Below are 23,837 nucleotides of genomic sequence, written 5' to 3' on the forward strand. Positions count from 1 at the left end.
TTGATTATCTGCCAAATTGCTACCAAGTCTTTCCCTGTGCAGCTTTGGGATGGGGGCTAAAAAAATTAATTAGCATTTATGCATAAAAGAGAGGTCTTTGTTGCATTTTGTACATGGCATCCCAGAATGACCACCGCTTTCAAAGAGTCATCACCCTAACGATTTCAAACTAATAGATCCAAGGGGAAAGGAGCAGGCCTGGCAAGAAGGAGAAGGAAAAATTCACAGAGGTCTTCAGTGGCAGTGAAGAAACCCACAGGACACAGCGTGTTTAAATAATCCAAAACTTTTCTTTAATCACAGTTTAGAAAATTGGCTGGGACCTTCGGCAGGAGACAGCTGCTCTGCTCCAGAGCCATTTAATGAGAATCACAGAGGGTTTCCCTTAAAATATTTACGCCATCCCATGGCACGGCAATATTGTCCTAGAATGGGGAGATAAGAGGCGAGGAGGTGTGTTGAAAGTTCTCCTAATCAATTTGCTAATTACTGGAGCAGCTATAGGACAGGGGAGAGAGAGGAGTCCCTTCTGGCAAGCTGTATTCTAATAAACGCTGAAATATTTATTTGCTCCCCGAGCCAAGAGGAATTGTGAAGTGGGATTACAGCGGAGGGGCTGATTGAGACAGAGCTCTGTTGTGGTTGAGGTCTTAGTCAAAGGAGTGAGGCGAGGTCTCTGAACATAAAAGCCTCTCTCCCTGGACCTACACCTTTGCATCTGCTCAGGGACAGGGGTAGCAAAAAGACACTGGCACTCACTATGCACAATTAATAGTTCATTATATCAGTGTCAGACAGTATTTACTTACAAATAAAATATATGTAAAATCGGTGTCAGCTAAATAATCCCAAAATAAGATTTCATTATTTATGTTTGAATGTGAAACTGAAAAAGCCTGATGATTGACTGTTGAAGGCTCATCGTTACTACATTTAAGTTAATGTGCATCAGTAGACCTAATAAATCAGGTAATAAGAATGCACTGCTTATTAGAAGTCTACTCTGCATCTGCTACCAGAATCACAGTTAGTGCACAACAGGTGTAAGCCAGTAAACCCTACTGGAAACTTATATATAACTATATATTATATCGGAATCATCGGTATCAATCGATTTGACAATGCAATTAATCGGTTATTGGATATCAGCCAAATCACTCACTGTTTGAGATGGGGCAACAAAAATACATGGCTGCACACTACAGTGTACTGCAAATTTAAGAGTGTGTACAAATGTAACCAAATGGAAGGGTCCATTTGATTACATTTGGACACTCTGAGTTACAAATGAATAAATTAACATTTAGTGTGCGCCAACATGATTACAAATTAACTATGAAAATGAACTAAATGAAATATCAACTACTGTACATACTAGATACTAAAATAAATAACTACTATAAAATGTGTTGGTGCTTAGACTGCTTACAAAAACAAAACCTGTTTGACGTTGGGTGTAATAAGATAACCCAAAGCTCATACAGTATGTCTATACTGTATGTGCATACAGTATGTGTATATATGGTACCACATAACAATATGGTACATCTTATATCTTAGCATCTATAGGCTGACATCACATTTACCAGAGACCAGGAGCACAAATACTACGCCAGACGACAGGGTTGCGTGCGCGTTTGATGCCGCCCTCATGCCATGGGGCACGGGGTGACCCTCTCTCTGCACCTTTGGGACAGAGGGCAACACTGAACCTGTCATGGGGTTGGGGGTACTTGCCACCCCATTTGCCCTTCTTCGGGGTTGGGGGCAAAACCTGCTGCATCTCCTCAATGCCAAGTTATCTGTGGCTGTAACTGTAGCCCCCCTCCTTCCCGTCCAAGCCCTGCAGCCAATAGCATGCTACCCTAACAAAGGTCAACTTAAACTGAGGGCATTAGCATAATAAACGAATAACTACTCACTATGACAGTAATACAGAAGCATGGTGTTTCTGTTAAATTCATGTGTGTGTAGGCCATCTATTAACCCCTATTCTGAAATAATAGTATAACAACCACACTATCGCTAGTACAATGACTAATCATAAAATGTAAACAACTGGGAAGGAAGTCTACAGTATGCCTTAAGGTGCTAGTATTAAATATTAAGCATTTGAGTTGAATGCCTTTGGTTCATATTAATTCATCTTCACTTCGGGGAATTGTTTTTTTTATATTTTTGTTTAAATATTTGAATATATCTTTTACCCATGTGTACCCACTTACTGCCTGAAGCCCAGTGGAGGCCTTTGATAAGTGTTGGGCTGCTTATATTTGTCCTTGCTGCCCCTAGTGGACATAGTACAATCTGTCAGTGGTAGAGCTAAAGCAAACAGCTCTGTAACCTGTAGCTTTACTTTAAGACAGTGGTTCTCAAACATTTTCATGTCAAGGACCCCCAAATTTACACGTATTTGGCCGCGGACCCCCATCAGAAAATATTTTGTGACAGGGACCCCATAAAAGAAGATTTGTGTTGTTGAAGATTTTCAAAATTCAGTTTAAGATTTTTCAAAAACATAAAAAAAATAGTAGATCTACAAGCTCACAACACCTCGCCATGTGACACGTTGTGAGCTTGTAGAATATATAACTTTGAGAATCAGTGTTTTAAAGAACAGTGAGGATTTATTTTCTTCCTTCTGGGGTAAACATAATCTGCTAATCTGCTGTACTACTATCGTAAAATATTAATGACAAAATAATTAATGAATTATTTTTGTTTAAATGTTGTCAAATCAATTATACCATTTTGGCCGATTTGGATAACCAATCGGATTTGGATATAATAACCAATCATGTGATTTGAACCAGAACTGGATTAAAATACAGTATATGAATATATTAAAAAGAATATTCATATTAATATGTAACATATTGAAATTATAAAAATAATAATAATAATAATCTTCCCTGACATAAACCATGTCCAACATGAAACAGTCAAGAAAATAAGATCTGCTTCATTACAGTATGTGGACTAATTTGCATTGGATTTCAGTTATTTTCCCTGTTCCTCCATTCATTCATCCAATCAAGTTGTTTCTTCTCATCCCACAGCCTCTCCTATAGTCTCTCCCGTGTCGTCGAGTGCACAAATCTGAGCACAAACAATCCCACCGTGTATTGAGACAAAAAAACAAAAACACAAAAAAACCTGTTGCTGTGACATTTTGTTCCCTCTCACCTCAACGCACGCCAGTCACAATGGACTGCTGTGTGGGGGATCTGTGTTCAGATCACCATGGTGATGGCTCTCTGCCTCCCCAGCTCCCTGGGGGGAGGGCACGGGAGCAGGTTGCCAACCAAGCTCCAACCAAAACGATGCAGGATGGAGAGACAGGGAGAGCGGGAGAGAGAGCGAGACAGAGAGAGAGAGACAGTGGGAAGGCAACTAGAGACTGGGAGATGCTCAAAAAGTATCTTCTGCTGATGCAACAAAGACAACAGGCTCACATCACCTGGCCTGTTGGAGAGGTATACCACTATCTGCAGATTCTGCACAGTGTTTTTCACAGACAGAAACCACACTGTTTTTCACAGACAGACACCACTAGCCACAGTGTTTTTCACAGACACATGACAAACCCCACTATCCACACAGTGTTTTTCACAGACACAGGACAGACCACACTATCCACACAGTGTTTTTCACAGACACAGGACAGACCACACTATCCACACAGTGTTTTTCACAGACACAGGACAGACCACACTATCCACAGTGTTTTTCACAGACACAGGACAGACCACACTATCCACACAGTGTTTTTCACAGACACAGGACAGACCACACTATCCACACAGTGTTTTTCACAGACACACACCACTTGCCAGCGTTTTTCACAGACACAGGACAGACCCCACTACCCACACAGTGTTTTTCACAGACACAGGACAGACTCCACTATCCAGTGTTTTTCACAGACACAGGACAGACCCCACTATCCAGTGTTTTTCACAGACACAGGATAGACCCCACTATCCACACAGTGTTTTTCACAGACACAGGACAGACCCCACTATCCAGTGTTTTTCACAGACACAGGACAGACTCCACTATCCAGTGTTTTTCACAGACAGACCCCACTATCCATAGTGTTTTTCACAGACAGACCCCACTATCCAGTGTTTTTCACAGACACAGGACAGACTCCACTATCCAGTGTTTTTCACAGACAGACCCCACTATCCAGAGTGTTTTTTTGGGCATGTCATTATAGGTGAAAACGTTCAAAAGATTTCAAAAATAGTGGAAATAGCAGCACTATAAGCTCATAACCTGTCGCAATGACAGTGGATCTCAAAATGGGGTCCCGGGACCCCCAGGGATCCTTCAGGAGGTTGCAGGGGTCCCCAGCAAAATTAGTTAGTATTGCATTTTTTAAGAAAAGTGAAGGAAATTGAAAAATGTGGGGACATTTTGAATAGTTTTGAAATCTTTTAACACAAATCTTCTGTTATAGGGGTTCCTGGCACAAAATCTTTTCAAATGGGGGTCGGTGTCCAAATACATATTAATGTTGGGGTCTGTGATATGAAATGAACCAACGTTGCTTGAAGATTCCAGACCAAAAAAATCACAACACCGTTGTGCAACTAAGTACAAAATAACACATAACACATTGACTGCCAAGGACGTAATATTACGTCATCTCAAATCCACACTTCACTGCCAAAGACGTAATATTATGTCATCATGGTGTTTTTAGTGATTACGCTAGAGGGCGCTCTTCGCCAACCTATGAATGATGCCTTGACTTCGGGAGAAGGATCCACCCGGAAATGACATTTTCACCCCGTCCACTACAATGTTATCAGATTTATAAAAATACATGCATCTCGGATTTCTTTTCCCAGATTGCGGTGAAAACGAGCTATATTCAACTGCCGATAACTACAAAATGGACGATCGCGGTTGCAATGTTCTTTTTCCAGTGGAAAGAAGAGAGACTTGTCTTTCCACGGAGACAATGTTTGTTTACATCCGGGTTGATTCATTTTTTTTCTGTGGATCGTCAAAAAGACTCAAAATAAGGTAAAACCGCTGGCAGTGGTGGATGAATTAATAAATGAATACCTGCCAATGAATGTGTTAAGTGGTTATTCAATTCATAATATATACAGTATACAGTATATATATTATTCGATTAATCAATGGAATAATCGTTTAAAATACATAATCGATAGTTGCAGCCCTATTCTCCACACAATTTTTCACTGACAGAGGAGATACTTTGGTAATCATGGGAGTTGAGTATGTTATGGGGAAAGTATTTCACTGCCTAACCTTTCAAACGGAAAAAAATAGAACAAAATGGGGCAGGTTCACGAGCTAGGGGTTGAGAACATCTGTTTGTGGGTAAATCATCTTTACAGTGACAGAGAGGCACAGAGATGGCATTACAATGAACAAGACAAAAGGGCACCTCATTCTCAGCCATCGGCTCTTATTTCGTTTGTTTATGTGACTGTTGCCCCCTTCCTACTCACACTCAAGCCAACACAGTCCCATAATGACACTCACAGTGTCGTCAGCAAAAAGAAAACCCTCATTGATTCGACACCATAAAGCTTATGTTCTCAAGGAGGGAACTAACTTTCTTATCGACTGGTTGAAGTGACAGGTACGGTTGATGCCAAAATTCAATGGCTACTTTCATTATTTTACCTGACAATATTATTTAGTAGAACAGAAAACAACCTTGTTGGTCAATCCTCAAGCAAAGTTGGTGGCTGTGAACAGTAAAGTAGGGTGCATATGACCCATCTCTACTTTGATATCTATGCTCAGAACCTAATGAGTGCAGAGCTTGATATTTGAAACGTATAGCGGTGGCAAACTACCATGCTCAATAGATGAAATCATAAAACTCACCTCCTGGTGTGGTTTTAATGTGGATTTGGACGGGTATGTCAGACACATCAATTATCTGATTTATTTCACTAATAAAAATAAATGTGTAATATTGTAGATTGCTTAGAGTGACAGAATACTAGCCTATATCGTAAGCTACAATATCTCTAGGTATATAAATACCGCAATGGATTTCCATTAAACCAACATGGTTGAACAACCCCCCCAGCGGCTGGCAATTTGTTAAATGAATTAATTGGTCACTGGTTTAGCCAGTTTATCTCTTGCATTTTGACCACACCCAAAGAACAGTGGCCTGACTGTGTACAGTAGCCCACTCCATCAAATGCTTTGTCATACTGAATTCCCAGAGGACGAAAATGTCAACTTTTGAGATTGTCCGATTTACAATCAAACAATCAGTCTACTTTAACCACTTAAACCCCATATACTGACCGCAGGGATATATACTAGATCCTCTATAGTAATTTTCTCTACACAAAGTGTCTTTGCCAAAAATAGCCGATCTCCAAGCTCACAATAAATCACATTGCAATGCGTTGTGATCTTGTACTGTAGATCAGCTATTTTCGCCAAATGTTCACTCCAGAATAGGGACGCTAGGGTTTGATTCAATTTATTGATTTGCACAACAGGAATCATATACATATACATATAGTGTACTACTTCTTTCCTAGGAAAGATGACAGAATATTGTTGTGCTGGTGAGGTAAGAAACCCTAGGAGGGCTTACACGAGAACCTCAACGTTTACATTACATACAATGTCAAGTGGTTTAAGCAAATTCCACAACAATGCTACATTCAAATATTGATCGGCTCTCAATACGTGGTTGGCCAAAGCCATCTCTGCACAGAAATAGTGGCAGCAGGAGTAGAGCTCTACGTAATAATACTACAAGTAACTACAGAGAAACCAACTGATTTCCATGTTCCATGATTTTCCAGTCTTTTGATATGCCTTCTTCACCTCAGTTCTAATAATTTGTAAAGCAGGAAGGTGGAGCGTGTGCAGTACAATAGCTTAGGCGCTTACGTGGGGGACCTGGGTTCAAAACCCGGTTGGACATGAAAGTTACCGTTTACAGCAGCTGCCATTGTTGAGTCCTCATGGGGCCAAGGTGGCACATCCACTCAATAGTTCAAAGAATTGGCGTGCTCAACCTATGACTTTAGAGCAAGACTCTAGCAGACTCTAAAAAATGTTTTTTTCATGATGCATCTATGTATACTGGTATAATTGTATTGCTGTTGTGATATGATGAATAAAGACAATCGATAACACAAAAAAAATACATTTAAGAACTTTTAATGTGCACCGGGGTCAAGAAATTATCGCGTTTCAGCCATTGGCCCTCATAAGCGTTACATCGAAAACATACAGGCTAGAGAGGGGGAAAGGGCCTAACCTTTGCCCCCACTTTCTCCTTGTACATCTATCCTTAACTGTGTTCTTCTGGTGCCTTCCCTGTGCCAAGGTGGCCAGCTGGGAACAGTGCACATGTGCTGATGTCCCTACTAACCTTGGCCAGTGTTAGGATTACCGTGCATTTACAGTCAATGCTCCTTCTTTCCTTAAGACTTATTAAAGCCTGATTTATACTCCGTCATACGTCTGTGTCCTGCGCCGAAAATAGCTGATCTACAAGCTCACAACACGTCGCACCACAATCTGTTGTAAGCTTGTAGCTCATACGACATACGCTATATGATGGAGTATTAAATTAGGCATAAGGGTGATAATGAGCATGTCCCTCTCTCAACTCTGCCAGTGTTCTTTCCTCCTCCATCTTTCTCTCTCATTCTTGATGTTCTTTCTTCTTTCTCTCTCCATCTCTCTCTCTGTTTCTTCTATTCTTCCACTATTCCCCATCCGCCTTATGTCTGTCTACCCCCCCCTCCCCCCCCTCCCCCCCTCTCTCTTCCTCTCTCTGTGCCTCGCTCACTCTTTCTCCTCAGTATTGAAAGGACCCAGGACAAATTACCAAAAAGGCCATTTTCATCTATGAACTGCTGGATTTAATCGATACTTATTTCATGCCTTCAAAATCAACCCTATATTACTGTTGTCTGTGTGATTTGTTTATTTTGCTCTGGAATATTCCTCCAGTCAGAGGAGGGGGAAATGCATAGGATGCAATTCACCTTGAACCTCCATTATATTGGATTTCTCTACTGGTTGATCAAGCATGCAAAAAGGACATTTCCCCAGCACTAAAATAAAAACAATAATGATGATTAAAAAAACATGTGTGCCATTTGTGCTGCTGGTAGGACGGTAGTGCGTGGAAGGCGGCTGATTTTTACAAAGCTAAGCAGTGCGGTGGCTGCAATGTGAATTTGGATACAAAATCATTACATTGGGGTTGATTGACAAAGCTCACGTGTTTGGGAAACAAAAGTAATAGCCCTTGAAGCCTGTCAAATGCCGCCTGGGATTATTGACGTTATTTGACATCAAAGACCCGAGGTCCAGAGCCAAGGTCAAACTGAAAAAGGAATACACATGGGTTTAATTCTGCACACCTCTTGAAAGATGCAGATGGGTACTTATGAGACATGAGGCATTTCACTGACTGATAGCGCTGCAGGAAATAAGGAGGTTTAGAGGCACCGCACGCTGATTAACCAATGGGATTCTAAAACTAGCCAAGTGGACAAGGAGCACCGCACTCCAAGCAACATTTCAAGTGCCAGTTAAGAGAGATCCAATCAAGAGGCCTAGAGATGATTGCATCCCATAAACAAAGAACACAAAAACACAAACAGCAACTACTGTATATATAAGCCGAGAGAGGAGAGAAGGAGCAAGGTAGAGAAAGGAGAGGAGGACAGTATATGTGACAGATAGATGTTGCAGTGTCTCATCAATGCAGAGGCGAGATGAGAACCTGTACCGCTGGTGTGACAGTGAGGACTGGCCAGTGTCCAGCAAGAGATGGACCTCCGGACAGCAGACGCATGCCGTCACATTCCACAGGCACACTAAAAGGGAGCTCGCGGCGGTAAAGGAGGAGCCGCTGCTACCACTGACATACTGTGCAGCTAGCTCACTGCGCTCGGGCTCTATAACCCCTGGTACTACACTACTTCTCTGCACTACACGGGAGTAAGTGACTGCACCTCATGTACAGTAATGTTACACACACTTTTGACTGGCATTAGAACTGACCACTTAAAAGTACTGTAAGGGGCATCAGTGACGCTCATGTACTTGGGGTCTAACTGGTAACTAGTGCCTGTTATTCATGACATACAAAAAGCAAGCTGATTTCATGTGTAACATGTGTTTTTGAGCTGGCCTGTATAAGTGTCAGGTGTGTGCTCTTGTTTTGCATGCATGAATACATCAGCAGCAGTTTGGCTACACAGGTGCCGTATTAACAGAGTATAACATACTGTACATTACAAAAGGGGAGCATCTTAATCTGTCTAGTATTAAAGACACCAAAAACATAAAAAGAATGGACATCAGAGAGATATATATATATATATATATATATATATATATATATATATATATATATATATATATATATATATATATATATATATATGTGTGTATATGTATACACACACACACACACACACACACACACACACACACACACACACACACACACACACACACACACACACACGCACACACACACGCACAGTATATATATAAGTTTCATATTTACCTTGTGTTGTTCTGGCACTGGCATTTTTAATATAGTAGATGGCTTCCCATGAATGATCTGTTTAACCAAAGACAGGGGAGAAGAAAAAAGGGGTAATTAATTACTTATGTGAGCTATTGCATGAGAGAGACAATAAACCTGCCTGGTCGCCATGGATATGACATATTTGCTCTGAAAACAACACAATAATTAGCAAAGGAGAAAGATCCGGCGAGAATATGAGAACCCCAGGTTTAAAGTGCCAGTGATCTATTCCTGTGCTGTGTTAATAAGTGAGAATAACAACAAATAAAAATAGAATTAAAAAATGCATAACAGGGTTAAGTGTCCCTCTACTGGTATAGTATGTGATCAATTTTAAGAGATATCTTATCACAGAGATGTATGTATGTATTTATTACTGATCAGAATGAATCAGAATCAGAGTGAACTCACACTGACATCTGCCACAAATGGCAAGAGTGTATTTTGATGTGTAGAAGTTGTATACACAACATGTGTGTGTATGTGGGCGAGAGTAAAAGTAAATAGTTGCCAACAGGTATGAATAGGTTACAATAGGTATTACTAAATAGCAGGTGGATGGTTTCAGAGCTTCAAAATATTTTAAATAATGATAGATTTATAATTAATTTAAAACTAAAAAAATACATAATTGAAAAATAATACAGATTATAATTGAAAAAGAATACAGATTAAGCTGAAGCCAAGAGTTTGAGGAGTTCATATTCGTGCAACCACATATTATACTACAGGCTTCTACCTTACAATACAGTCACAATAAAGCGACAAAAAGTCCCAATATCCATCAGAACTTTCAGGTTTTACACACTGGATATTGACTATTTCCTCTAAATAAATATGTAGGCTTCTAAACACATAGATGTCCTGCACTGATGCTGGTCTACTGTTCACAACATCGGTTCTCAAAGTGGGGTCCGGGGACCCCCAGGGGTCGTTGGAGGGTTTCCAGGGGGTCCCCACTCCCCAGCTAAATATGTTACCTTGGCCATTTCAAAACAGCAGAACTACAAGCTCACCTTGTACGTTTGCTATTTTTTTTTACATTTTTGAAAAATCCCTGGCTGGCACAAAACATTTTCAGATGAATAAAATACCCCCAAATACATATGAATTTGGGGGTCCTTGGCACGAAAAGGTTTTTGAACTACTGGTTCACAACACACACGAGTTTGTGTAAAATCGTTGTGCTTCCTGGAATCACCTGTTTGGGGAAGCCATGCGTTTCACAAAGTTATTATTGTCAACAAACGTGCAGCTTTAGTTTACATCCCCACCACAACCCATGCGTTGTCGACTTGTCGTTATATCGGCAGGAGCTGTGACATGACAGCCGTCATTCTGATTTTAGTCTTGTATAACTAAAATGAAAAAAAGTAGTCACTGTGATGTCCTGACAATGAAGCGTTTCAATCACGCCACGGTTGATCATCATCATCACATGCTACATTTAGGGAATTCGGGAAAGCAGCAGCAGACAGGACGGCAAAAAAAAAAGTACAAGCAAGAAAAGTTGCATCTCTGCCTCAACTTGCCGAAGCAGCAACACACGCGGAAGGAAGGCACGGTTTTGTTTATGTTTTCTCTACGACAGTCACAGCTCTGAATTTGACAGGTTCGGGTTTAACACAGTCCTCGTCGGCATTTTCAAAGACACCACAGCCTACCTACACAGAAATACGGTACGAGTCGCTCCAGACCTGCTGCTGTCTGCTCTGTCTGTCCTGCACTGTCCGCGCTGTGTGCACCGAGGTAAGGAGCTGCATCGCTTTCACCGATAAGTCGTCACATCTATTTTAAATGTTGTCTTATGTTTTTAATGTTTCATTCTGCGTGTGTGTTAGCCTTGCTATCATAGATGTCTTTTTTTTTATCGATTTTAACATTTTTGAGATGCGAAAGTAAAAGTCAGACTCGATCAAATACATCTATGATAGTCTTGATCCAAGGCTATGCGTGTATAGTCGTGTGAAAGCCAGCACTGCCCGCTGTAGGAACACTTTGATGTTGAGCTCTGCTCTCTGAGTGTGTGATATGTTTGGAAAATGAACACGTAGTTGTTGAGGTGAAAAGCAAAACTCTTACCTGTACTTCGTTGTCTTTCGGTGACTTCCCCCAACTTAAAAGGGACGTGTGTGTGTGTTTTAGGGTGGGTTGTAATGAGAGCGTTCGTGATTTTAAAGTTGCCACATTTTTTGTCAGTTTTTCATGTTTTATTGTAGCATTTTTCTAATTTCTCTTACAGGGGTGAGTGAGTCGCCCGGAAGATCTGCCCTGGAGACCCGGCTCCAAGTGGCAAGAGGAGTCCTTAATTGAATTTCTCGGCTATCAGGTGTTGGTTGGAAAAGCTGGAATGGAGTCTTGTGTGGTTCTCCCTTGTTCATTGACAGGTTGTTAGAACTCAGTCCTCTTGCCACTCACAAAGCACTGCGAGCTGTTATTCCATCGTAAATCGAATAGCAAGTGTTTTGTTGGTGGCATTTATTATTATTATTATTATTTATTTATTCTAAATGTAGAGGGTCAGATTTGGACACTTGCAGGCATTTAGTACTAATAGTATAGGACCATTTAAGACTTTAAATAATAAAGCATATTTATCACTTCACGTTTTTGCAAAGTTTGTTTCCAGTTTGTGTCCTGTGGGCATGGTAACTACTACTAACCAATTCCGTATTGAATAATTATTTTCACAAATATTGGTTCTGTATTTGTATATGTTGAAATTACACTCTTTCAATAAAAATGCACTAGACCTCCTTAACTGAACCTAAGTTTCTACATTCTAAATTATATAATAATAATACCTAATCTTCAGTGTCCTACCTATTCTCTCCTACTTCCTATACATGACTAATTGTACTGTAAAATATTCTGTGCATGAGACACCTTGAAGGTATTCCAGACACAAAGCCCTAAGGAATAACGGGGCTGTGATAATGTATTTTAAACCTGAACTTTGCTTATCTAAATTCTGCAGTCTTGTGAACTATTGACAAACAGATTATTGCCAATTAGCAGTTTTGTGATGTGCCCTGTTCTACATAATAAAGAATCCAGAGGATCAATAGCAAAGTCAACTAACAAGGTAGTGCTTTAATCTCTGGCTTTCTTGTAGGTTTTGGATGCAAGGGTAATAAACGAAATACTGCAATACTGTAATTATATATGACATTCCATCATACCCTATTAGACCATCGCCTTTAAACTGTATTACAGCCTTAAACTGTGAAATTCAAGGTTAGGTTTAATAATTTCATACAATTGGTTTATCTCCTTTTTTAAAGGAGATTAAAGGTGCAGAGCGACAGTTTGACTTTTCTCAAATACATACATAGCCTTTTAACAATTTCCACTATTAAAGTTGAATATTCAGATTTTAAATGTTCTCTTGTATGAACATTGCAAGGCTTGCTCATAGTTCAGATCCACCCCCTATTATCCCTAGCTGGATGTTGTTACATAGTGTGCATATTTAATGTTGATGTGGCCTTACAGTACATTGCCTCTGCCAGACTTCTGCAGTCACTTAAAACATCCACATGATGACGTGCTCAAAAACACTAATGCATGTTAATAGCAGAGAATGCCGATGTTAAATGAAAAAAAGTGCACTATGTAGGTAGACGCGAGTTCCTGTGTGTTACTGTGTGCATTGTATGCACAGTAATTCCCGGGGATGTGGGGCGCATATTACATTCTTAAGTAAACACCCCCCACGGTCACTGCAGAGGTAGAAGCTCCCCATCCATCAATGGGATCCTCCTGATGTTGCAATACTGTGATACAGAATAATAAAGAAGTAAGAAAGACCAAAAAATCAATAGATTATTCTGCAGATCACTTGATTCAGTAATGATCCAGTCCATTTATCGCCAACCATTGATTCATAAGGCCTGCTCTCAAGGGCGTACCCAGCCCACCCCTGCCCTGCTGACTCCTTTGCCATTGCTACCACTAATTATAAAACATTAAAAGCTAATCACATGGTAGTCCAAGGTTAGAAAAGACATACAGTTTGGTTAAACTAAAGTGCTCTCTCAATCTTGAGAGAACACACTCAGCTCGTAGCTTTAATACCGATACATACATATACATACATTCATATTCATATACTGTAGACCTGCAAAATAACGTGAGCCGTTCAACAGCATACAATAAGTATACTCAGAAAATGCAACTGTTAACAGTGATATATGGAACTGCATAGTACTTAATATACAGCAGTGATTCTAAACAAGGACCCCCAGTTTGATATGCATTAGACCACAAACCCCCATTTGATAAACATATATATATATTACCTCTGGGACCCCAATCTACACTGTAAAATCCTCAGTGTTAATTTAACTCTGACAGTGTAAAAATGGAATCAGATGGTTCCATTTGTGCACTGTCAGAGTTACAGACCCGTAAGGGTCTATTTGGTTCCTAATTGCCCCCCCCCCATGCTGAGAATCAGTGATATACTGTTCATAAGTACTTTTTAATTCTCATTCACACGCAGCAGGTTTGAGTAGCTCAAGTTGCAACATATGATAATCATAGCACACAAAACAAATCTTTAAAAACACACACTTTGCAAATGTCTAATGAGCTTATCTCTTGTCATATGTTCACAGTGTGCTTTTGATTACAGAGGGTGACACTCGAGTCAAGTTGGGAAGACAAGAGACAAGGGACCCCTTTCTTCTTAGCAAAATGGACATTTTGATCCATGGAGACATATGCCCTCCACAAGCCTCCTGACCATCGACTGGCAAGAGCCTGATCAAGGTCGACTTATTTTCAGTCACATTGTATGAAGGGGCCAGGGAACTGGCATTCACCTTAATTAGATAAAGACATGTACAAATGTCCTCTAGCAGGCGGCTGTCTTATGGAAGTTAACCATGGTGGCAGCTGCCTATGTATGGTAAACAGGGAGCATTTTTTGAAAGGTGGTGGTGGATGGTTGGGGGGGGGCAGGCATATTGGACAGCTGTTGCTGGGTCCACCTAACAGTGCTGACTTAGAGTGAATGCTCTATCAAGCCTTTGTATATGTTTTTTTTTTTTTTTACCAATGAGTTTTGCCTCATGTTCAAGGCAGTGTGTGGAACCACATTTGGTGTGACAGATGTAAGCAACACATGAGCAGCAGAGGGCAAGAGCTGCTGGAATTCTTAAGCAAATGAGTTAACTCTCTTTGGGATAACTATGTATTTCTCATGACGTGTATTAAATTGCACTCAATAAGATTGTCAGACATAATTTATTATTAATATTATTCCAATATTATATATCTAAATTACATGCCCTTACAAAAAATACTCATATGCTGTAATTGTGAAACTAAACATTGTTTAAAAGTAACAATGAAAACACACAATTCCGTTCTTTTTTCTTCCCCCCAATATGTTTTCTCGATCTACACAGTATTCACTCATTCAACAAGCAGACAATAAGTGGTGGTGGGTGGTTGGTCGCAACTTCCTCAATCACTTCCAACAGGAAATTAAGGTGTAGGTCTTCCACAATGATTACAATATCACAAAATGTAAACTTGGGACAAACACAGACATACAATCTGAGGGAAGGAATAGTGTCCTGAGTCTCAAGTTTATCCAAAGGACTCGTTGCGAAAATATTTCTCCCTAAGCAATCTACATTAGATATTACCATTACACCATCCAACCGCTTTATGTCTGTGCCCAAGGTTAATACCGTCCATTCACAAGATTGGTAATTAGGAAGCTGTGATAAAAGCTATTGTTCTAAAAGACAAATCATAAGAGTGGCTGTAGTTACACAAAAATATGTCTGCACTAAAAAAAATGCCATCTCCAACCGTGCTGGTCACCGAACCATATGGCGATGATAAGATGCAGAGTTAAAATCTAATTTTAATAAATTCCTAATCAGCTTGGAGGGCTACTGAAACAACACAGTTAATGGAAATTTGTGGAGTCAGCAAGGTCTTTCACAGCTGTGGTCTTTAATAAGATTTGAGAGGCATTACAACAACATTGCAGTCAATGTCATGTTGAGCTGCTCCCTCTGTCTGTAGCTGTGGCAGGAAGGGGGAGAGAAAGAACAGACAAATTAGGAAAGCAAATGAAGGAAAACATGGTCATCTGTTTCAAAAGAGCTGAAATCTGATCTCTGGGGAAACCGAGTGGGACAGTTGGAGGTACAGTTATATTACATATCATCTCTGTCTGATCATTCACGCTTTCTAATTACAGAAGGTGAGGAAGGCCATAATTTTATCGTATTTGTTTTGCATCACTGCAAAAATAGAAAATGAGCTTGCCAAAGGGCTCGCCAAGCTGCACCAATTTACTTCATTTCGACCTTGATTAAAAGAAAATTAATTGCCACATCTCTCATTATGTTGCAGGCATTTGATGACTCGAATGAAAAAAAAAATCAAAAATAAGATACAAGGGCTCAAAGGGAGCACAAGCTCGACCTGCACATTCAGGAGACGGCACAGTCCTCTAATGATGAAAATAAACAGGCCCTCTTGACAGCCATAAAATGACAATGTCAAAGATACAGTATTAGTCTTCATTTCACTACTTTTATATTCAAGATTCAGAACGCATTAGGAGGCTCCAGTGCTTCAGACAGATCTCTTTGTCTCTCTTTGTTAACCCTGCATCTTTGCAAATGCAGTACATTTTGTCTAGTCTTGTCTTGGCATCTTGTCTTGTTCTTTGCTTTTCAGATTAAAGCCCAAAGTTGGTGGTGCAAATAATAAAAGATTATTCATGTTTGTGTATAAACAGATTGATCAGACAGCAGCATTGCTATATTACTTTACCATCTTGGATGATGTGTCTTTGAGGCCATATTAAATCATTTTAAAATTGAATATTTAAATGGTGTTTATGTCCATGAAGCTGATACTATGTCCCGCCCCTGTGAGCCATATGTGTCTGCAGATCCGCTTTAGAAGTTTTCTCTGTGACCAGGGTATATGATTACATGAGAATTTATCTCAGAGAAGGTCTCCAGGAGGACTAAAACACTAAATGCTATTTTAGAAACAAAATTCCCCTTCATGTGCCTGCACCTGTTTCCCTGGGAGAGTCAAGAGAGCAGACGCCTGATAGAGCAAGCCTGTCCCCCTGACACACACCTAATTCTAAAATATTTATTAGTTTTTGACAGTCATTTAAAGTCAAGGTCTGAGACAAAGGCCACTCTGTTGCCTCGTGCGCGTGCGCTTGTTTGGCCACACTTAATTCTGTCCCTGTTTGCAGAGCTCCTTCAGCAATTTCTCTGGGACACTGTCACAGACATTAACCACTTAGGCCCTTTTTTATACTTCACCACATATGATGCTGTCCTGCAAAAATATCTAACAACACGTTGCATTGTAACGTATTGTGAGCTTGTAGATCTGCTATTTTTGTTATTGTCGAAATATTTGGAAAATTGTGAAAATGTTCACCTATAATGGTATGGCATGCCGAAATTGGGACGCCAGGTTGAAAGTGGCTGCAATGCGAGAGTGGCTGCAATGCCACAGGTCGACCTGACACTGACATCCTTCAGTGGTTGGACTAAATCATCACAAATTCATTTAACGTTATATGTGCATGTTGTGTGAGCTTTAGCTTTATGCATGTGAATTTTGCATGCTCAGTCAAGTATTAGCGAGTGAACATTTGGGCGAGCGTGCTTACTTGCAGACATGCGCGTGAGGGAGGGATCATTATTTGGCATGCCCCGTCAAGTCGTCATGAAGGCAATGGAGACATTTGAATAATTGATTGAAATAATGTAAAGTAATCCAACCAGCTTTCATTCTTGGCTCACCTGTTCCCAATTCTAAGACTGTTCTCAGTTGACAGGGGACAGTGAGGGACATTTAAGGACATAGGCATGACATGGAGGAGCACATTTTACCCACCATTACCCATCATCTCCTGTTTCTCAAGTCTCCTTTTACCCTTCAACAAACGTGGACAAGCCTTATTTCATCTCATTTTAGATTTGGGATATAATATCTCCTATGATTATAAGCTATAAGTCTTCAGTTTATGAAGGGAATCTGTATGTTGAATGCTGATAATCTACCTAATGTATGACTCATTGTCTTGAGTTTAGACTTTGAAGAGTTTCTCAGTACTGATCTGTGCCTGTGTGTCATTCTGTTTCACAATTGTCCCGCCAAATTCCACTCCTTTTAACATCTTGGCTTTACCAACTTTTCCATTTGTCCACATTCAGGTTTCTTCATTCTTTTGCATCAAAAAGTTCCAGAAATTCTTAATGTTAAGGGTTGTGAAGAAATGTTTTGGCAATAGCAGTCTGCAAGGCTTGCATTTTGTCTAGTTTGATAATCCAACACCAAAACATCTTCAGAGAAGAAGCAACATTCAGTTTTAAGTGTCATATCAACATGTTCACCCACGCATGGATATCCTTGCTCTCCTCACATGTTTCACAACCTGGGTATTTACTTTTTAAGGCCACAAATTGCCTAAGTGGAGAATTGTCTATTTTTCCAAATGTCTGAATAGATTCTCCTACTCTAAATCTTTAATTTGTTTGCAAGGCCCGTGTCTTATGCTTAAGAACCCTAAGCAATAGTAAATAAGAGGTTGCCCTAAAGGCTGAGCTTGTAGATCTGCTATTTTCAGCATGCGACACCTTCGTACGTGAGAGTATAAATTAAGCAACCGTGAAGTTAGATGTTGAAAAGGAGTTGGTCCTTCACAACTTCTCTGGCAGGAGCTTCAATCCCCCCGCTGCCTTCCACAACATTTGTTGAAATAGCACAGGGATAACAACATTTGTTGAAATAGCACAGGGATATGCAGAGTTCTTTTCATTACGGCGTGGTGAGTGTTTGTTGTCCGACACAGTATATCACCTGATCTGTGAGTTTATCCTTGAAAGTCCAGTTGAATATCTGAAAGTCCCCGGGGCAGGGGCAGACATGACTGCGGGTATGGGCAGTCATTTCTGCCCCCCATGACTGTCCACACCACAGCTGCTGTTGTGTTGTCATAGTGATTTCACTTCATAATTTGCCATGGTCTTCAAGGTTGATCACGGCAGCACTAAAAAGGGGCATAAAAAAAACAAACAACAACTTTATTTTTAAAGTCACTTATCAAGGGTTACATAACAAGGGGACATTTCTAAAATGACAAGGCAGTGAGTAGCCTATCCAGCAGCCCTTATGTTTGAGATATCACCCACTGAAAGTGTTCGGTTTTAGGACACAGAGGTCACACCTGTTGTGGAACTTGATAGAAGGCTTATTTATAAACTTTCAGAGCTCTAAATTCCTCCTTCAGAGAAAACGCTGACATACAAAGAGGGAGCCGGGGGTCAGCTGAAATGCTTGTTTATGAACAGAGCAGCAACTGGAAAATCCATAAAACTCTGAAATGAGGAAATTAACAAGCCATCTGATCAGGTTGCTTAGGGGGCATTCAGGTTGAGGGAGGAGAGCAGTGATTCGGACTATCAGACTAGGGGGGCAGGGGGGACAACAACCTGGCAGAAGCCAATCTGGTTCTGTTTGGTTGTGTAAGCTATTCTGCCATTATCCCATTTTATGATGACCTTCAGGCCTATTTTATGTGGTGATAGCAGGGTTGTGTTTCACCGCTTTCAACCTGTTGTCCCTATTTTGGGATTATTTTTTTCACCCATTTTCAAAAATAGCTAAAATAGCCGATCTACAAACTCATAACACACCACATCACGACGTGATTGGGCATACGTAAATGTTAAGGATGCAAACAATGGACATCTAACTATACATGCAAACGCAGACCTACATAATTGTACACAAACGCAATGCATACTCACTTGCATTTTAACAGGATTACACTGTGTACACTACTGTTACAAACTATAGCGCTGCGTCTCACAATTGCCTTTTCTGGAAGCTACGTTTGTGTTCTCACAACTGCTACCGTTGGTGAAAACACACTTTAAATCATGTCACATTGTGTATTCAAAGTGACCTCCACCAATGACAGCAATCTTTGCCTTTATCTGAAAAATAAATCATATACATGGGCATGCTTCCATTCCACCAGGGTTAAATGGTGTATGTTGTTCCCAAAAAAAGGCAAAAGTTATCACTGGGTCCAGAGAGGGGCTGTCTTAATATATTGCCTAAATTTAGGTACTGAGTTATGGCCCAGGGGGTATCTGGGTGGGCTCATGTGACGTATGAAAAGTTTTGGAAATGCTGGGTGGATTTGCAGCATAAGGGGGAATACATTATGTCCGTGGGGGAGTTTTATATAGTGACTGATGGTGTGACAGGTGCTGGCTGGGTGACGTGTGTTAGGGGGTGTGCCCTTCAGGAACATGGAAGTTCCAGACTTTTTATTGCTTTTGTATCATTTTCCAGTGTTTTATAGGCTATAACTAGGAGCATACAATGCATTACTTTGGAACAGGGACCATAAAAGTTTAATATTTCTTCTTTCTTTGACTAATGGTGAACTCTTAAGCTTAATTTATGCTCTGTCGCGCAACCGTGTCGCTTGTCGAGAATAACTGTTTTTCAATCTAACAATGTGATGTCAGTACAAATTGGGCTTTAGTCTGACAATTACACTTTTTCTTGTCTCAATTTAAATGTTTAGCTCTAACAAAAATACTGAAATACAGTGAGTACCATAGCAGCAACACTATATAGCAGCATTCGATCATCAAAATAGTTGGCATCTGTTTCAATTTCTTCAGCATTCTTTCTGGTAGAAGAATGTGATGAAAGGATCATCATATTCCGCTGAGCCCCTCTTCCTCTCTCTTCCTGTGCCATGAAATGTAATGTTGGTCCTTTAACATTTAGCAGGGTTCAAATCATTCTGCACTAGTCAGGACGTTCTAAGGACTAGATTGCGCACAAGTAAGCAGATACTCCGCACTTTATTATGGACATCTGGGTATAAAATTAGTCATCTCTGCCAATATCACCGAACCTAACAGGCGAACCATGTGACAAGATGCAATACCAGACAAATCGATGGCACAAAACAGATTGCATTGCAGAGATTCCACTGCTGACAGGCTGGGGGATAGTTTTGGCTTTAAAAAATAGCGACATCTTTTAAGGTGACCCCCAGAGTGCTTCTTATAAAATTACAAGAGACAGAAATCCATTTGCAACTGTGCTATAACACTGAGATTACATTGTTACTTTAGAGCCCTGGTGCAAATTAATTTGAGGTTCATTTCATGTATTATATAAATGGATGGTGGTGGGAAAATTAAATCTCAGTATTGCACATTTCTATATATTGTTTTATTTCTGCAGAGGGTGTTTTGGATCACTGTGCTTGCCATTCAATTGGGCAGCAGGGCAAGGTTCCAGCAGATTTAACTCCTTTATAGCCTTGGCTGTCAAGGACAGAAAAGGACCAGAACTTATCTGACACGGATTGTTCTTTTTGAAACATATAATATATGTGTTTACTTACAACTGCAGGGGTTAATAATTTTCTTGAACGTACTTAATTTCCATGAATTCTTCCAGATGGGATGACTGTAAAGCTCAGGAATATCTTGACTAAGTACTCAGCACTGCTGACATGATGGCACCTACTCTTTTCTGTAATCCAAGAGCAACGACATACCAATTCTAGAATATCCTCAGTATAGACGTGTTAAGCTAAATGTGCCTGTGCATTCTATTTAAAGCAGCAAACCTACCTGGCAATGAGTTCCAATGCACTTTTCAAGATGGTTGAAGTTCCACACACCCGTGTCCGGGCCACTGCACAGAGTGAAACAGGGCTTGTATTATCACCTGGCAGAGTAATCATGCAGGAAAAGTTGGCTTTTGATTTAACTGTACTATACCTACAGTATATACACAGTAAAATCCTTGGTGTTCATTTATCCATTTCTAACTTTGAGAGTGTACAAATGTAACCAAATCCATTTGGTTACATTTGTCCACTCTGAGAGTTTAATGAACATCGATGACTTCACCCCGTATATTGTGCAATTAAGATTTTAGCTCTAAGCAGAATAGGTATAATAAACACCAGCCTACACTACTAAAGTGGGAGAATGTTGCTCCAGTAAAGACCAAGGTTACAAAACGCATATAAAAGCTGACTAAGAATATTGCCCAATCCAAACCCAGCAAGAAAGACAGTTGTTTGACCCAGTGCGGTGTTTGGATGACTCAACTGATTAAAATTCCAGGCTTATTCAAAATATGAAACAGAAGTCCCACATTATTGCAAAATTGAATGCATGGTGTATTACTGATGTTGTTGCTGATATAAACAGGTGGTAGAAAGCAGCCATAACAGAACTGTAGCCTAATAGTGGGTGTGTGCCTGGTTTAAAGAGGGTGTGCACATTTTTAAGAAGATATTTTCACAATGACGCATACTTTTGGTAACCAGTCTGCTCAGACGTCAGAGTGTCAGATAAATGAGGTTTGACTCAGTGCTTTGCACTCACTTTGGGGTTTTCTCGTGAGTTGAGTGATTGCACGAGTCAACATCTATCATATCAGGCCGCTCTGCTTCGTTCTTGCACATGGCATTTCAGATTTCCCCTCGTTTGGACCTGAAAACGGTTACAGGAGCAATTTATCTCCTCGGGTGCTGCTCTACAATGGGCTCAGAAGCCCTGCACTTGACACACATATGGAAACTGTGTGCACAGTGTCAACGGGGCAGCCCTGCCAGGTATGAATACTGGAGCATCAAGGGACCTTGGAGCCATGTGTCGACATGCATCGCACTGTTAGCTACATCGCCTGGTCATATTGGGGACAGGAAAGAAGTAGCGGAACAGAAGCACTCCAGATGTTCTTCATCAGTAGGCCACCAGGGAACTCTGTTACCCACAACACCTGGCTCACTGTGCAATAAGCTCGGAGGCATAGCACTGCCTGGCTATCTGAGTACTAGCAGTGGTGGAAGAATTATACTCAGATTCTTTACTTAAGTAAAAAGTAGCAATACCACAATGTAGAAATACTCTGTTACAAGTAAAGGTCCTGTATTCAAGTAATGGTGCAAAAGTATTGGCATAAAAATATACTTACCGTATAAAATGTAAAAGTACAGCATGCAGAATGTCCTATTTCATAAATCTGTCAAAATGTTTTCAAGATTAGCATATCTGCAAGCTCATAACGCGTCGCATGTAGATCTGCTGTTTTTGAATATCAGATCTACACAACGCATTGCGATGCAGCGCATTGTGAGCTTGTATATCTGCTATTTTTATTTATTTTGTGCAACGCTCTTGTATGATGAAGTAGGGCATTCATTATATGGAGATACAAGGTTTCTGCCTGACAGCAACAATATTCACTCTACTATACAGTACAGTATAAGCATAGGCAGAAACGTATACTGTATGATAAGTCATGCAGTGGAACCAACCAATGTGATTCCCACAACATATATGTATAAAATAATTGGATCTCATCTCTGTGATCAAAGTGTCTGTGTAGATATTTGCAAATGTGGTCATATACAGTATAGCTTTGTGCCTCTTGAGCTTTATTAGTTTATCTGCACACATGGGTTTGAGTTGCTCCTCATTTTGCTGGGGGCTCCCTGGAACCCCCCCAAGGACCCCTGGGGGTCTCGGGCCCCAGTTTGAGAAAATGTCATAAGCACATTTTGGGGAAATAATCCTGCAAATCTGACTACGATATTAACACAGTTAATTCAATGGAAGTCAACGTAGATGTCCTTAGTTTCAATGACATACTTAAATGCATGACATTCCAATGTCCCTCTAAGATGGACTTGGAGTTAAGCAATAGGTTCTGTCCAGTGGTCGACAGTAATGAAGTACACTTACTTGAGTACTGTACTTAGGTAGAGTTTTGTTCTGTACTTTAGTATTTGTAATTTTGGACACATTCACTCCACAACATTTCAAAGACAAATGTTGTACTTTTAACTCCACTTCATTTCTCACATGAGCTTGTAGATCTGCTATTTTAACTATTATTTATGTTTTTTGAAGATTTCTGGAAAAGAAATTGGAAAATGTTTATATTTTAATATAGCAATGCATTGATATCAAAAAGAAAAATGTTTTAACTTTGTACTTTTGAACACTCAAGTAATTTTAAAGGCATAAAGCAACTCAAGTACAAATTTGACTGAGAAACTTTCACTAATGAAACCTATTATGTGACCAGGAGTAGCCTATAGAGGGCCTACGTTGACAGCCTACGGGGGTTGCATAGGTGTGCTTCTGTCCAAATGGAGTTCAAATATTCCCCCATATTCTTTCTTAAATTGTTC

General features: G+C 40.2%; 2 protein-coding genes across 2 annotated transcripts in view; both read right to left on the minus strand.

The window, feature by feature from the left end:
* casz1 (castor zinc finger 1) overlaps window positions 1-11,842 on the minus strand; it is a 204,386-nt gene extending 192,544 nt beyond the window's left edge. Inside the window, exons 1-2 of the mRNA XM_084069636.1 lie at window positions 11,666-11,842; window positions 9,560-9,616 (exon numbers count right to left, since the gene is read on the minus strand). The gene's annotated coding sequence lies outside the window, so the exon portion shown is untranslated. The remainder of the gene's footprint in view (window positions 1-9,559; window positions 9,617-11,665) is intronic.
* Window positions 11,843-18,461: 6,619 nt separating this feature from the next.
* Window positions 18,462-23,837, minus strand: part of ciroz (ciliated left-right organizer protein containing ZP-N domains) — a 43,359-nt gene continuing 37,983 nt past the window's right edge. The window contains exons 10-11 of the mRNA XM_084069183.1: window positions 21,259-21,322; window positions 18,462-18,638 (exon numbers count right to left, since the gene is read on the minus strand). Coding sequence (XP_083925309.1) covers window positions 18,599-18,638; window positions 21,259-21,322 — 104 coding nt within the window. The 3' untranslated portion in view covers window positions 18,462-18,598. The remainder of the gene's footprint in view (window positions 18,639-21,258; window positions 21,323-23,837) is intronic.

Source organism: Gymnoscopelus microlampas (genome assembly GCF_963454915.1).
Source record: "Gymnoscopelus microlampas genome assembly, chromosome: 10".
NCBI lineage: Eukaryota > Metazoa > Chordata > Actinopteri > Myctophiformes > Myctophidae > Gymnoscopelus > Gymnoscopelus microlampas.